This window comes from Muscardinus avellanarius (assembly GCF_963383645.1).
Source record: "Muscardinus avellanarius genome assembly, chromosome: 16".
NCBI classification, from domain to species: Eukaryota; Metazoa; Chordata; class Mammalia; order Rodentia; family Gliridae; genus Muscardinus; species Muscardinus avellanarius.
The window spans coordinates 17,341,439-17,358,159 of record NC_137802.1 but is presented as its reverse complement, the minus strand read 5'-3'; the positions used below and the strand labels follow the sequence as shown (position 1 = coordinate 17,358,159).

Genomic DNA, 16,721 nt, shown 5'->3' with positions numbered 1-16,721 from the left:
CTGGGATTAGTTCCCAGTACCACACACACACTCACACACTCACACACACACACACACACACACACACACACACACACAAATTAGCCCTGATACAATACTATTAGCTAAACTACAGACTTTATTCAGATTGCCCGTTTTCTCACTAATATCCTTTTTCTGTTCCAGGATTCAGTTCAAGATACTGCATAACACTTAGTGTCATAGTACCTCAGTCTCTCGTAATCTGTTACAGTCCCTTGGGTTTGCCTTGCCTTTCATGACACATTTTTTTTATTTAGTATTGCGGATGGAACCTAGAGGCATTCTACCTCTAAGCTACATTCCCGGCCCTATTTTTTATTCTTTATTTGGAAACAGGGTCTCATTAAGTTGTGGAGGGCCTCACTAAGTAGCTGAGGCTGTCTAAGAACTGTGTTCCTCTTGTTTCGGTCTCCCAAGTACTGGGATTACAAGTTTGCGCCACCACGCCTAACCTCATGACACTTTTGAAGAATAGTGTCAGATATTTTGTAGACTGTTCCAAAATATGGATTTGTTGGATATATGCCATGATTGCCCTGTAGTTGTAGAATTTGAGGAAGAATACCACAGAGGTAATGTGTCCTCTCAACCTACTGGGTCAGGAGGCACATGGCACATGATATCAATTGGACTTTGTGTTTGTGTGTGTGTGTGTGTGTGTGTGTGTGTGTGTGTGTGTGTTGCTGAGAATTGAACTCAGGGGCATTCTGCCTCTGGGCTTCTATTTTATTTTATTTTAGCTCTATTTTAATTTTTATTTTGAAACAGGGTTTCACTAAGTTGCCAAGGGTAGCTCTGAACCTGTGATCCTCCTAGCTCAGCCTCCTAAGTACTGGGATTACAGGCATGCGCCATCATGCCTGACTTTATTTTCTTAATCACTTGGTTAAGGTGGAGTTGGCCAGTCCTATCATCTTTCTTTTTCTCTACTTTGTGACTTGGAAATTATTACCTTTAGTCCACGCTCAAAGGACCCCTTTGCTACCATTCTGACTTGACCATGTGTGATTTTTGTGCCCATCTTGATTTTAAGAAAAGCGGTGGGGAGCCGCAGCACCGACCTGTAATTCCAGCAGGTAGAGTGGCTGAGATGGATGGGCTGCACACTCAAGGCCAGCCCGGGGAATATAGGGAGACCCTGTCTCTAAACAAAGAGGGGAGAGAGAGAGAGAGAGAGAGAGAGAGAGAGAGAGAGAGAGAGAGAGAGAGAGAAAAGAAGAAGAAGAAGAAGAAGAAGGAGGAGGAGGAGGAGGAGGAGGAGGAGGAGGAGGAGGAGGAGGAGGAGGAGGAGGAAGGGAGGGAGGAAGAGAATCAAAAAGGAAGGGAAGACAGTGGTGGCGCAGGCTTGTAATCCCAGTGCTTGGGAGGCTGAGAAAGGAGGATCACACAGGTTCGAAGCCAGCCTCAGCTACTTAGTGAGGCTCTCAGCAACTTAGTGAGACTGAGACCCTGTTTCCAAATAAGTAAAAAATAGTTCTGGGAGTATAGCCCGGAGGTAAAAAGCCCCTGGGTTCCACCCCTAGTACCCCCCCCAAAAAAAAAGAAGGAAAGAAAGAAAGAAAGGAAGAAACAGTCACATAAAGGATTTAAACAGAGGAGGACTAGGTTCCGTTGTGTTTCATTCTTCTTATCCTTCCTCTTGTGGTGGTGGTACTGGGGATTATCTTCAAGCTATACAGGGTTTTGCTATTTGACCACAGGCTGGCCTCAAATCTAAGACCTTCTGGTCCGTCTCAGCTTTCAGTGTACTGTGATCACAGCCATGTGCCACTGCACCCAGCTAAGTGTGTTTCATTTTAAGTTTTTGTGATGCTGGGGATTGAACCCAGGGCAAGGGCTGCACCACTGAGCTACACCCCCAGACCTTCAAGGTTTGCTTGTTTGCTTGTTTGTTTGGTTCTGGGGGTTGAACTCAGGGGCATTCTACCTCTGAGCCACACCCTCAGCCTATTTATTTATGTGGTACTCGGGATTGAACCCAGGGGCATTCTACCTCAAAATTATACTCCCAGCCCTATTTTATTTGTTTGTTTATTTATTTTAGTTTTAAGCAGAATCTTGCTGGGTTGATGAGACTCTTATTCCTGGCTGAGGCTGTCCTCCTACCTGTGATCCTCTTGTCTCCACCTCCCAAGTACTGGGATCTACAATCCTGCACCGCTGTGGCCAGCTTCAGATGTGTTTTATTTTTTTTTAGTTTATTTTTATTTTATTTTTATTTTTTATTTTGGTGGTACTGGGGTTCCTGGAAGCAATTCTAGCTCTAGGCTACACTCCCAGACCTATTTTTACATTTTTATTTGGAAACAGGGTCTCCTAAGCCAGCGCGCGCGGCTGGCTTCGAACCTGCATGATCCTCCTGTCTCTGCCTCCCAAGCGCGGGGATTACAAGCGTGCGCCACCACGCCCGGCTTCAGATGTGTTTTAGAAGGAACACTTTGGCTGCAATGTGGAGATGGGCCATGGTGGAGTTTTTGCAGAGCGACTGGACATAAATTGATGAATGCGAGTGATTTTAGGAGACCAATCAGCAGGAATTGACAGTTCACTGGCCGTGCGGGAAGTGAGGAGGGAGCAGGTGGAGCTGGGTTGCTGGGGATTTTCACTGAGTCTAAACCAACAGGCTGTGTGTCACGTTTCCCGGAAGGTTGTCCGCTTCCCTGCTTTGCTAGTGAAAATCCCCTTCCTGCTTCCTGGTCTTTGCTTACCTTGGGGCGGGTCCCCAGGTGGCCACCGAGGCTGGAAAATGGTTTTCCAGCATTTACAGTGGGAGAAGTTTGGGATTACCAAGGAAGAACGGAATCCACCTAGAGGAGAAAGCCAGGCACCCCTAAATCCTCCTCTCCTTTCCCAGGCTAATGACTCAATTGAGAGGGTGTAATCAGAGGACCAATGACTCAGTGGTTTTAAACAAGTCATTTTATTTACCTTTCGGAGCTAGGCCGACCAGTCCTCCCCCTCGGCTTTGGGTATTTTCCTTTCTCTTTGGCAGACATGTTTGGGGAGGGGTGGACCGCGGCCGTCTCGGGCCTCATCTCCGCCGACGGGCACCGCGTCCAGCCTTCTTTTCTCCTCGGCGCCTTCGGGCGGGGGCGGGAAGGGCGACCGGAGTTGGGGCTGGGGGCGCGGGCCCCGGCGCAGGTCGCGCCCCACAGACTTGGGGAGGCTTGTAGACCAGATGGAAGATGAAGGCGTTGCAGTACCTGGTGAGAGAGGTGCGCGGGCGCCGTCGGGGCGGGGCCTGTACCCTAGGGGCGGGGCTGAGGCCCGAGTTCTAAGGGGTAGGGCTCCCTCGGGCCCCGCGGGCAAGCAGAGCCTTTTTTTTTTTTTTTTTTTTTTTTTTTTTTTTTTTTTTAGGGAGGCAGGGTAAGGGGCTGGGGCGATTTCGTGAACTGGACCTAAAGCGGGTGGAGGTTCAGAGACCAGCCAGGGGTTGGTGAGTAGCGGGGACAGAGAAAGTTGGGTTGTAGGACTGAGACCAGGAGCATCCCAGGAGAGCAGAGGCCTTCTGTGGTGCTGGGGATTGAACCCAGGGGCATTCTACCTCTGAGCTACACCCCCCAGACTCCCAGTTCTATTTTTAAAATTGGAAACGGTCTCACTAAATTGCTGAGGGCCTCACTACTTGCTGAGGCTGACCTCGACCTCGACCCTGAGATACTCTTGTCTCAGCCACCCTTGCCTGGGATTACCGGCCTGTGCCTCCATACCGGCGAGCAGAGACCTTTTCGGATTTGAAGAGTAGGAGAAGTTATGGGTGGGGAGAGAAATCGCGAGGCCGTGGGCCCTTACCAGGGCATGCAGTTGTCGGCTGCTCTGAGGCGAAACGGGGAGCGGAAGGGGTTGGGCTGTGGAGGGCTAGTGCCCCCTCCCGTGGCCACCGCCATGGTCTGTTCGTCCATCACACAGCCGTACTCGCAGTACTCGGTGAAGAAAGCGGGTACCCTGAGGGACTGAGAGAGCCAGGGCTTCAGGGACTCCTCCCCCAGACATGCCAGAGCCCCCAGATGGCAAGCGGGGTTGAAAACTGAGGCCCTGGGACAGACCAGGATGCAGGGGAGGCATGTGGCGGGGAAGGGCAGAAGGACCCGCGGGCACTCTCAAGGTCTGTGGAGCAGTTGCCAGGGAACAAGGGAGTCCAGAGGCTTTCAGAAAAGGAAGGAGGGGCCGGGCAGGAGGTAAGATTCCCCACCTGTAACCGGGGCAGAGAGCTCAGCCATGTGTCCTTGAGACCAAAGCCAGAGTTGAATCCTGCAGTCAGGGCAGGAAAATGCTGGCTTCCATAGCCGCCTCTTGTGTATACCTTCCCCGCACCCCGGTCCCCGAGCCCCAAACGCTTACCGATAACCAGGTCAGGCTTGGGCCCCTGGAGCAGGTGGTAGGGTCTGGCTGACACCTTGATCTGCAGGTCCCTGCGACCCCCTTTCTCCTTAGCCCCAGAGCTCAGCCTCGCTGATACCCCCGAATTAGGACGGACAGACACCTGGGGGCCGTCCTGCAGGGGCCGGGAGTGGAATGGGGAATCCCCTGTCAGTTAGGGCACTGGAGGGTGCGCCAAGCAAGACAGAGAGCGGAAGAGACGAGCAGGGCCCAGTCAAGAGGCCACTAGAAGGATCCAGGCTCCCCCCAAGCCTCACTCTTTGCAGGGTAAAATGCTGCTGGTCATTCTCAGGAGGCAGGCCATCACCCACAAACTGCAGTTCCAGCGCCACATGGGGGAGCAGAACCAAGAGCTCCTGAAGGAGAGGACAGATCTGGGTCCCACCGTTGTCCACTCCACGCCCGGGCCGTCCCCAGCCTGCAGACTTACCCAGAACACCATGATCAGGTCGAACTCCTTCCCCGCCTCCACCACGTGGATCTTTATCGACTGCTTGTTCTGCATGTTGAGCTCAGGGACTGGTGAGAAGCCAGCCAGCTCTCTCAGGGGGGGCCCCACTGCCCCCATGCCCCCCGGGCCCTCCTGCCCCGCCCTTCTTACAGGACTGGGGCACCAGGTGGGTGATGATATGGTACACCGTCAGCGGGTAGGTGAGAAGCACAGCCACGGGGGAGTCGAGGCTGAGGCCTCGCCATGTGTAGTAATCCTGCCATGAGCCTGGAGAGGGTGGGTTATGGGAGGCTGGCTCCAGGCCTCAGCCTCTCTGGCCCAAGAGCCCCCTATTCCTTCCTTCCTTCCTTCCTTCCTTCCTTCCTTCCTTCCTTCCTTCCTTCCTTCTTTTTTCCTTCCTTTCTTTTTTTTTCCGGTGCTGGGGATTGAATCCAGGGGTATTCTACCTCCAAACTATACCCCCAGCCCTATTTTTTATTCTTTATTTTGAAACAGAATCTCACTAAGTTGCAGATGGCCTCACTAAATACCTGAGGCTGGCTGAAAACCTGCGATTCTCCTGTCTCAGCCTACCAAGCACTAGGGTTACAAGTGTGTGCCACCATGCCCACCTAGAGCCCCCCTTTTCTCAGCCACCCAGGCTTCTGGCCCTCCAGCCTCTATTGCTACCCCTGGCTCCCTCAGCCCACCCCCCACAGCTCACCAAAGAGGCCCTTGGGTGGGTCTGGGGGCACCGGAGGCATCAGGGCAGGCCCATCCCCCTGGAGAAGCTGGTAAGGATCTCCTGAGAGGAGGAAAAAGAGAAGAGGGGCCTGGGGTCAGGAAGCCCCCACCTCACGTATCTCCCGTTCCTCCTCCCAGGCAGCTAGATGTGCTTCCTGAGAGAGGCGGCAGGAGGAATGGGGCTCACCTAGGGACTGGCCCACTGCATGGGGACAGCAGGGTGGTTTCTTTCTTTCTTTCTTTCTTTCTTTCTTTCTTTCTTTCTTTCTTGTATTGAGAAGGAACTCAGGGGTGCTATACTGTGGAACTACACCTCCAACCCTTTTTTATTTTCAAACCAAGTCTTGCTAGCTGGGCGTGGTGGCACAGGCTTATAATCCCAGTACTAAGGAGGCTGAGACAGGAGAATTGTAGGTTTGCAGCCAGCCTCAGCAATTGAGTGAGGCCCTTTGCAACTTAGTGAGGCCTTACTTCAAAATAAACAATAAAATAGGACTGAGGGTATAGCTCAGAGGCAGAATGTCCCTGGGTACAATCCCCAGAGCTACAAAAACAAAAAAACAAAAACCAAAAATTGGGGTCTTGCTAAGTTATCTTGTGCTGGTCTAGATAGAACCTGTCTTCCTCCTGTCTCAGCCTCCCTAGTACTGGGATTACAGGTGTGCACCACCACAACCAGCTCAAGGTGACTTCTTTGAGGTCTGTGAAAAGGTTTAATGTGACCTTGTTTGTGTTGGTAATGGTTTGCCAAGTGTGTGGAGGTAGACAAATGGTCAGCTTTTTCTCCCCAGTCCTTCCCTCTGGGCTGAGGGGCTCTGCCTGAAGAGAGGTCCACGCACCACTGAGACGAAGGCTGAGGGATGGCGTGCTGCCCCAGGGGTGCCTGGGGGTGCTGGGCCCTGGAATCAGCATGCTGAACTGGGTCCAGTAGCCACGAGTAAGGCCCCGAGAGGTCAGGAAGGCTTCCTTGTTAAAGGTTTCACTGGTCACCTCTGGAGAAGGAGGAGAGGAGGAGTTGAGAGCCTGGTGGAGAGGCTCCAAGACCCTAGCTCCCCTCAGTCTCCCCCTGCATCTGAGTCTGTTTCTAGTCAGAGAGGGAACCAACCAACACTCCTGTCTCTCTCCCTTTTATCCCCTGTGGTACTAGGGATTGAAACCAGGGCCATTCTATCTCTGAGCTACAACTCCAGTCCTATTTTATTTTTTATTTTGAAACAGGGTCTCACTAAGTTGCTGAGGCTAACCTCAGACCTGCAATTCTCCTGTCTCAGGCTCCCAAGTACTGGGATTACAGGCATATACCCACATGCCCACTAGGGACTTTCATTTCTGAGTGTCTATAAGGCACTGAGCCCACATCATCCTTGTGATACTTCTGTGAGATTTTACATGTCAGTATCTTTCTTTTATTATTTTTTAATTCTTTTGGTGGCACTAGAGCGGAACCCAGAAGCTTTCTACCTCTGGGCTATACTCCCAGACCTATTTTATACTTTATTTGGAAACAGGGTCTCACTAGGTTGCTGAGAGCCTCACTAAGTAGCTGAGGCTGGCTTCGAACCTGTGCGATCCTCCTGTCTCAGCCTCCCAAGCACAGGGATTACAAGCGTGCGCCACCACGCCCGGCAGTATCTCTCTTTTAGAGATGAAACAGGCTCTAAAAAATGATGTAATGTGTTTAAGGTCACACTGCCCATTAGTGGTAGAGCTGGGAACCAAGCATTTGTACCCCTCCCCTAGAAACCCCCTGAGCTCTTCCAGGGACCCAGGCATCCAGTCTTACGCTTCAGAAATCCCCAGCATCCAATCCTTATTCCCAAGATCTAGACTGTAGCCAAAGGCACTTAGTCTTCAGTCCCAGGAGCTTGTACCCAGGCCCCAGTCTCGAACACCTGGCCCAGTGTCCCCCCCCCCCATCAACCTCCTCTGGTACCTGCAGTGTAGGTGAAAGGCAGAGTTGCCAGCTCCCCTGCCCGCTCCATGAAGGCTGCAAGCCTCGGGCACCAAAATCGGTGGCTCACATCATCCGGGCATCGCCGCCAGTCAGCCCAGAGACAAGCTTCTCCACAGTACAGCACAGCGCGGCACTGGGGGCTGGGGACGGGGCGGGGCAGGCGCGTAGTGTTAATCTCTGCAGTCCTGTGGCCCTGCAGCCGCCCAACTGTCTTTTGGCCTGTTTGTCTCACATCTGCTGGCTGCCTGAAATAGCTCGTTATTTTTTTCCACCTTCTTATCTTAATTTTATCTCCCTGGTCCTCCCTCTGTCTGTTGGTCTCCCAATGGTTGCCTTTCTCTCTCTCTCTTTCTCTTTCTTTCTGGTACTGGGGATGGAACACAGGGACATTCTACCTCTGAATGACACCCCCAGCCCTATTTTTTTATTCTTAATTTGGAAACAGGGTCTCACTGAGTTGCAAAGGACCTCACTAAGTAGCTGAGGCTGGCCTTTAACCGTGATCCTTCTGTCTCAACCTCCCAAATGCTGGGATTACAAGCGTGCACCACCACGCTTGGCTTCTTTCTTTCTTTCCTGAGGTTGAACTCAGAGGCATTCTATCTCAGAGGTATAACTCCAGCCTATTTTGTATTTTCATTTGGAAACAGTATCTCTCAGGTTGATGAGAGGCTCACTATTTGTTGAGGCTGTCCTCGAACCTGTGATCTTTACGTCTCAGCCCCCCAAGTACTGGGATTACAAGCACGAGACACCATACATGACTTCTTTTTTCTTTTTTATTTCTGTGTGTGTGTGTGTGTGTGTGTGTGTGTGTGTGTGTGTGTGTGTGTGTGTTAGTTACTGGGGATCAAAACTCATCCCTATTTTATTATTTATTTATTTATTATTGATACTGAAACCTGGGGGGCATCCTACCTCTGAGCTATACCCCCAGTTCCTTTTTATTTTGAAGCAGAGTCTGGCTAGGTTGCTAAGGACCTCCTTAAGTTGCTGAGGCTGTCCTCAAATGCGTGCTCCTCATGTCTCAGCCTCCCCAGTGCTGGGCTCACAGGCATGGGCTGTTGGCCCACTCTGCCTCAATTTCCCTGTGTCTCCATGTGTGCTGGGGTCTTCCTCTGACCCCATCTTTGTGGGCCGCTCACCAGGGTGTCAGCTTCACTTCAAAGCTGTGCTTGTGACAGACATGGCAGGTCCGAGCCCGAAGGGAGGCGAAGGTGAAGCCTGGCCGAGGGCCCCACGTCCTCATGGGGGTCTTCGCTAACTTGACGCCCAGTCGTGGGACCAGGCTCTCCAGTTCTCTGAATGGGGCAGAGCTGGTATCAGGCTGGGGTGTTCAGGAGTCCAGGCCCCAGACCTCCCCATCCTGTTCCCAGATTTCTGTACCCATGCAGCTGGGCATCGCCCACAGTGAGCTGGCGGGGCTTCCGGGGGTCTCCAGATCCCATGGGGCAGGCCATGCTGTGGCAGAGGAGAGCATAAGCCCGCGGAGCCAGATTCTCGGCCCCTGAGCCCCAGCCTGCGCTCCCCTGCGTGCCATCCACTAGCAGATCAATGCCCAAGATGGTGCCGTGTTCATCTGTCACCAGTAAGAGGCAGGAAAGGTGCAGGGGGGCAGCCTCTGGGGAAAAAAAGGGAAAACTGAGGGAGACGGCAGAGGACAGAGATGGTCAGGGCCAGGGGTACCTAACGGGCTAAGCAAGTGGCCTTAGTGGGTAAAGGGCCAAGGTAGAGGAGGCATGCCCCATCTAGAGGCGGCAGCTGCTATGCAGGACCAGGATCTGCTGCATGTAGAAGCCTAGGTATGATGTCAGAACTTTCTATTTTTCTTGAGGTCTAAATCCAGACTTTGAATTTTTATTCCACAATAAAAAAATTATGGTTGAGAAAAACACTTTTCCAGGACAGACTGGCCTGAAGGTGACCAGATTGTAACTCCTCTCTGGGTTCTGAGTGGCAGGGGAGAGCCTCAGAAGGGGAGGATGGCTGGGCACAGGGTAGGGCAGGGCGGTCCTGGGTTCTCACCTCTCCTCCATCCCTTCTTCTTCTCAGGTCCCGTTTGGTCCTCCACCCTGTAATCTCGGCAGTCGTCCTCAGCACCTGCCTCCTGCTCAGCCTCCTCTGGCTCCCCTGGAGGCTTGGCTTCCTGGGGGGACACCCTGCTGGTGGGGGCTGGCTCCCCATCCTCCTGGGCTTCTGCTTCAGTGCCTGCACCTTCCTCCTCCCCATTCTCTTCTTCTTCATCTTCCTCTTCTTCCTCTTCCTCCTCCTCCCCTTCCTCCTCGTCCTCTAGGCTGACGAAGCTGATGTAGGGGCTCAGGTCTCTCAGGTGGAGTGGGGGCTCATCTCCCAGGAGCCGGGCAGCCCCCAGGCCAGGGCCAGAGCCTGGCTCTACCCCTTGCCCCAGGCTGATGCCCACACTATGGTTGGGCAAGACATGGAGCACCCAGAGGGCGGGGTCCTGGGGCAGCCTTCGGACCTGAGCCTCCAGCTGCCGCCAGCGGCCCTCAGGGCAGGCCCCCACCGCCCCCCGCTCGGCCGAGAACTTGCGGAACCAGCCAAAGAGCAGAGCAGCGAAATCAAGGAACTCATCCCTGTATCCAGACACGAACTCCATGTCTTCAGGGGCGCAGGGCCTGGGCCCGGGCTGAGCAGAGGAAGGGAGAGATGGTCAGGGCAGGGCCGTGGGTGACAGTTTGGGGCTGGGTCACTGCGTGGGGGAGGGTGTGGATCGAGTGTCACTTAGGGTGCGATCTTTGGATGAGTCTTGGGAGCTGGGAGTAGGGTCTTCCGTGACCCTAGGGGAGCTAGATTGGAAAGTGGGTGGTCTGGATTGAAGCTGAGTACTCAGGGATGAGATGGTACTTTGGGCTCAAAATTTGAGGGCTAAAGCCTTCTCAAGTAGGGTGTGAATTAAGGGTAGGGATGAGGTTGGGTTGATCCTCCGCGGAAGGGAAGAATTTTGGATCCGTTGGTCTGTGGGTATGGGAGGAAGGAAGAGGAACGGGCACCCTTTGGGCTTGGATGGGCCTGGCCTGAGCCCCTGTAGACACAGCCCCTCCTGGTCGCCCCACTCCTCCGGTACCTGCAGCCGCCGCCACTTTTCGAAGGTAAACACCTCGGGGGCGGTCGTGACGTCAGGGCCGCCCGTGCCCCCGCTGGGCACCCTGGCGGGTGGCAGCCCCGGCCGGTGCGTGCTCGGCAGCCGGCGCGCAGGCCTGGCCGCTCTCCGGAGCTTCACCTCGGCCGGGTGCCAGGGTCCGGCTGGGGCGCGGGAGGGGGGGGGACGGCCCGGGGGCAGGTGGGGGAGCCCAGCGCGCCCCGGGCTCCAGGCCCGCGGGGGGCCGGCGGCCGGGGGAGGCTGGCATCCCCGAGCGCAGCCGGGTGGACCTGCGGGGCCGCTGCCCGCCCGCGCCGTCTGGCCTCCCCGGCAGCCTGAGTTTTCTTTCAGTTTCGTCGGACATTCCTGGCCACCCACTCCCCGGGCTCGGGGCCCCCGGGCCAGGCGCAGGGAGCGCTCCTCCTCCTCCGTGGGTTTCCCAGCAGCGGGGGGCGGGCCCGGCGCGGGCTCGGCGGCACCGGCCGAGGCGGTTCCGGACCGCGCGAGCGGGTCCGCAGGGCGCAGCCTCCTCGCGCCCCCTCCCCGGCGAGACGGCGCCCACCGCGCGCGGGCGCCTCGGGACTGCAGCCCGGCCGGGGAGAGAAGCGAAAGCCACCGAGAGATCAGCTGCGGGGCGCTCTCCGAGCCCCCGGGGAGCCCCGCCAGGCGGCCCGGAGCGGGGCGATGCGGTGCGGCTGCGGACCCCTGCCCCAAAGGCTCCTGCTTGTACTAGCGCTGCTGGCTCCACCAGGTTAGCCAGGGCACGGGGGACGCCGGGGCGCGCCTCTGAGTGCTGGGCTGGGCACTGCCAGGGCTGCCAAGGTAGCGGGGACAAGGGGACATTGGGGTTGGGGACAGAGGCGAGGCCACTGGGGCCTGGGTGAGATTATGGGCTTTTTTTTTTTTTTTTTAATGGTACTGGGGTTGAACCCAGAAGGCATTCTACCTCTGGGCTTTTATTTATTTATTTTTGTTTTGAAACAGGGTCTTGCTAGGATGAGTCTAGTTAGGGTGGCGAGTCTCGCTAGGTTGCTGAGATTGTCCTTGAACCTGCGATCCTCTTGTTTCAGCCTCCCAAGTACCAGGATTACAGGCACTACGTGTGGACAGCTGAGATTAGGGACTTTGAGGGGGGCAGGGATGTGCTATGTGGGTCTAGACTGGGTGTCAGACTCCAGGGCCCAGGGGAAGGGCTGTATGGGGCAGTGAGTTGGAGGCTAAGTCGGATAAGAAACAGCTGCAGGGAGATCCTTGCTTGGGAACCTGTGCTGACCACCTCTGTCCCGTTTAGGAGATGGCAACGAGGGCAGCGTCACTGGAAATTGTCACTGTGATACAAGTATTTCTAGAGTTCCATCAGGTCAATTGATGGATCGTTTCCGAAGTCACCTGAAAGCCTATAATAGATGTCACAGCTTTATAAGGTAATCCACTCTCACCAGCAGGCAGCACTGACTGAACTCCCTCTTGGTGAACCTTGCTCCTTTTCTTTCTTTCTTTCTTTCTTTCTTTCTTTCTTTCTTTCTTTCTTTCTTTCCTTCCTTCCTTCCTTCTTTCCTTTCTTTCCTTTCCTTTTCTTTTCTTTTCTTTTCTTTTCTTTTCTTTTCTTTTCTTTTCTTTTCTTTTGTGGTACTTGGGTTAGAACCCAGGGGCATTCTACCTCCAAGCTACACCCCCATCTCCGTTGCCATCTCCTATTTTTTATTCTTTCTTCTTATTATTATTTTGGTGGTACTGGGGTTTCTAGAAGCCCTTCTACCTCTGGACTACACTCCCAGACCTCTTTTATTTTTGGAAACAGGGTCTCTTAAGCCAGCACAGCTGGCTTAGAACCTGAGGGATCCTCCTGTCTCAGCCTCCCAAGCGCGGGGATTACAAGCGTGTGCCACCACAACCAGCTTCTTCTTTATTTTGAAACACTGTCTCACTGAGTTGCAAAGGGCCTAAGTAGCTGAGGCTGTCTGCAAACCTAGATCCTCCTGTCTCAGCTTCCCAGATGCTGTGCCACAAGGCCCAGCCACTGGCTCCTTTTCAAGGTCTGTTTTATTTGTTTGTTTATTTATTTATTTATGGTGGTACTGGGAATGGAACCCTTCTACCTCTATGCTACACTCCCAGACCCTATTTTACATTTTATCTGGAAACAGGGTCTCTTAAGCCAGTGAGGCTGGCTTCGAATCTGCGCGATCCTCCTGTCTCTGCCTCCCAAGCGCGGGGATTACAAGCGTGCGCCACCACCGGGCCTGAAGGTCTGTTTCTGACTCTGCACCTTCATTTCTCTGTTTCACCCGACTGGGGATTTCCAGTTCCTGCAGAAACAACTCTTTCGGGGTGACGTCATGCCCTTGGAATGAGGAAAGGTGGGGAAGGTTGGAGGAGCCCGGCTCTGACACCAGGTTCTTCCTCTTGCAGGTTCCAGCTACCTACTCGAAGTGTCTGCGGAGGCACCCAAGACCCATGGGCTCGTGAGTTAGTGCGCTGCTTTGATCGCAGGGGTGAGTGCGTTTCCTTTCCTCTGCAGGCAGAGAGGCTTCCACCTATAATTTCCTTTGCTTCCGCCCTTTCACCCCTGATACTCACACTCCTAACACCTTCTGATAGTGACCAAAGTTCTTTCACTTAAGTCCCTGTCTAGCCAACATCATTCAACATTGCCTTCATAAGTTTCACCAATTTATTTGACCACGTGCTATTATTAAATATTTTTCTTGAGATCACCACTGCATTTTATATGTAACATAAAATGTATAACTTATGACATATGTTTTATATGTAATATAATCGCTATTTGATTTTTCTTAAAATCACTTGCAGGCACTATTTCATTTCCATATATATATACATATATGCTGTGTGTGTGTGTGTGTGTGTGTGTGTGTGTTGCTGATGATTGAACCCAGGGGCATCTATCTTCAAACTATATTCCCATACCATTTTATATTTGGAAACAGGGTCTCACTAAGTTGCAGAGGGCCTTGCTAAATTGCTGAGGCTGTTTTCAAACCTGTGATCCTCCTGTCTCAGCCTCCCAAATACTGAGATTACAGGTGTGCTCCACCATGCCTGGCTCATTTCCCAATTTTTACTCCTGAAAATTTATACATATGTAAAAGTTGAAAGAACTGTGTAGTGAAAAACCATATACCCACCACCTAGACTACAATATTTGATTTATATTTATATTTACATAATAAAGCAAATATATTACAATATATATTTACAATAGAGATCTTACATATATGTATGTGTGTGTATATATGTGTATGTATGTATATATATATATATATATATATATATTTTTTTTTTTGTGTGTGTGTGTGTGTGTGTGTGTGTGTGTGTGTGCGCGCTGGGGATTAAACCCAGGGGCATTTAGACCTCCAAGCTACACCCCAGCCCTGTTTTATTTTTTATTTGGAAACAGAGTCTCACTAAGTTGCAGAGGGCCTCACTAAATTGCTGAGGTTGGCCACAAACCTGTGATCCTCCTATCTCAGCCTTCCAAGTACTGATATTACAAATGTGTACTACCACATCTGGCTCTCTCTATTTTTTGGCAGCACTGAAGATGGAACCCAGGGGCATTTCACCTTCAAGCTACACCCCCAGCCCTATTTTTTATTCTTTATTTTGAAACAGGGTCTCAATAAATTGCAGAGGGCTTCTCTCAGTAACTGAGGCTGGCCCCAAACCTGCAATCCTCTTGTCTCAGCCTCCCAAGTACTGGGATTACAAGCCTGCAACACTGAGGATTGAACCCAAGGGCGTTCTACCTCTGAGTTACACCCCAGCCCTTTTTATTTAGTGTGTGGTGCTGGGGATTGAACCAGGCTCATTCTACCTTTGGGCTACACCCTCAGCCCTATTTTATTTTTATTTGGAAACAAGGTCTCATTAAGTTGAGACCCTCACTTTTTTGCTGAGGCTGTGATCCTTCAGTCTCAGGCCTGCACTATGCCAGTTATATGTGTTTTATTGTACAGCCATATCTCTATCATCAGTCCATCTTCTTTTGCTACTGGGGATTAAACCCAAGGACATTCTACCTCCAAGCTATGCTCCCAGCCGTGTGCGCGTGCGTGTGAGTGGTACTAGTGATAGAACCCAGGGGCACTTTACCTCTTAGCTAAACTTTCAGCCTTATTTTTTATTTTTATTTGGAAACAGGGTCTTGCTAGGTTTATGAGAGTCTCACTACTTGCTGAGGCTGTCCTGGAACCTAAGATCCTGTCTCAGCCTCCCAAGTACTGGGATTACAGGCCTGCACTACCATACCTGGCTTCCCAGCCCTTTTAACATTTTTGTTTGTTTGTTTTCAAACAGAGTCTTTCTAGGTTGCTGAGTCTCACTAAAAATTGCTGAGGTTGGTCTGGAATTTCTGATCCTCCTGCCTCAGCCTCCTAAGCACTGGGATTACAGGTGTGCACCAACCACACCTGGCTTGCATATTTCAACCCCAAACCTTTCAGCATGTATATTATGAAGTAGAGCTCAGTATTTTATTGTTATTTTTCTGGTATTGGAGATTGAACCCAAGTGTTCTACCTCTGAGTTACATCCTCAACCTTCTGATCTCTTTATTTTGAAACAAGAGTACTGCTAAGTTGCTGAGGCCAGTCTGGAACCTGTGATCCTCCTGTCTCAGCTTCTCAAGCACAAGGTCTTTTTCTTTTTGCAGTACTAGAGATTAAACCCAGGGACCTTCTACCTCTGAGCCATAAACCCAAGCCCTATTTTTTATTCTTTACTTTGAAACAGAGTCTCACGAAGTTGAGAAGGCCTCACTAAGTGCCTGAGAACCTGTGATCCTCCTGTCTCAGCCTCCCATGTACAAATGGGATTACAAATGCCAGGCTTATTTATTTTTTCTTTTGAGGTAAAATCTGTATACAGTAAAGTGAATAAATTTTCTTTTCTTTCTTTCTTTTTTTTTTTTTTTTGTGTGTGTGTGGTGTAATGGGGATGAAACCCAGGAACATTCCGAGCTACACCCCCTATTTTTTTTCAGTACTGGGGATGGAACCCAGGGGCATTCTACCTCTGAGCTACACCCCTCACCCTATTTTTTATTCTTTATTTTGAAACAAAGTCTCACTGAGTTGCAAAGGACCTCACTAAGTAGCAGAGGCTGTCCTCGAACTGAGAGCCCCCTGTCTCAGCCTCCAGAATGCTGGGATTACAAGGTGTGTCGCCACACCTGGATTTATGGATTGAATGATTGAATGATTGATTGATTGACTGGTACTAGGGCCTTCTACCTCCAGGCTACACCCCCAGACCTATTGTTATTTGAAAACAGAGTCTTGCTTAATTGCTGAAAGCCTCATTAAGCTGTGGAGGCTGGCTTTTTCTTTTTTCTTTTCTTTTTTTTTTTTTTTTTTGCAGGTCTGGGGATGGAACCCAGAGGCATTTGACCTCCGAGCTACACCCCCTGCCCTATTTTTTATTCTTTATTTGAAGCAGGGTCTCACTAAGTTGTGGAGGGCCTCACTAAGTAGCTGAGGATGTTCGCCAACCGTAATCCTCCTGTTTCAGCCTCTTGAATGCTGGGATTATAAGCGTGTGCCACCACGCCCGGCTGAGGCTGGCTTTTAACCTGCTATTCTCCTGTCTCAGCCTCCCAAGTATTGGGATTACAAATGTGTGCCAACACACCCAGCTTTTTTATTTTATTTTATTTTTTAAAATTTTTTATTTTTTTATTATTTTTTTGGTGGTACTGGGGGTGGAACCCAGAGGCTTTCTACCTCTGGGATATACTCCCAGACCTTTTTTTTAAATATATATTTTTATTTGGAAAAAGGGTCTCACTAAGTTGCTGAGAGCCTCACTAAGCAGCTGAGGCTGGTTTCGAACCTATGCGATCCTCCTGTCTCAGCCTCCCAAGCGCGGGGATTACAAGCATGCGCCACCACGCCCGGCTGCTTTTTTATTTTTTGAAACAGCTTTTTGCTAAATTACTGAGAGTGGCCTTGAACCTATGGTCCTCCTGTCTTAGTCTCCCAAGTACTGGGATTACAGGTGTTCACCACCATGTCCAGCAGATGAATAGATCTTAAGTGTACTCATGTCAGCTTTGCAGAAAAGTTACTTAA

At 51.5% G+C, this 16,721-nt stretch overlaps 1 protein-coding gene across 2 annotated transcripts; it reads right to left on the bottom strand.

Annotated features, from left to right (window-relative positions):
* Positions 1–3,052: 3,052 nt before the first annotated feature.
* On the bottom strand, positions 3,053–10,164 carry ZMYND15 (zinc finger MYND-type containing 15; the record flags this gene model as incomplete). 2 transcript variants are annotated; one of them, XM_080713373.1, is made up of 13 exons in its annotated part: positions 3,053–3,224; positions 3,814–3,974; positions 4,214–4,272; positions 4,363–4,516; positions 4,659–4,757; positions 4,832–4,920; positions 5,003–5,119; positions 5,556–5,636; positions 6,415–6,567; positions 7,509–7,669; positions 8,675–8,830; positions 8,916–9,150; positions 9,555–10,164. In XM_080713373.1, 13 exons carry the CDS (start codon positions 10,144–10,146, stop codon positions 3,053–3,055), a joined length of 2,229 nt encoding a protein of 742 aa, XP_080569499.1. The 2 variants fall into 2 exon arrangements, with proteins under 2 accessions (XP_080569499.1, XP_080569498.1); XM_080713372.1 differs by having other exon boundaries at positions 4,214–4,516; positions 9,555–10,146.
* Between the last annotated feature and the right edge of the window lie 6,557 nt (positions 10,165–16,721).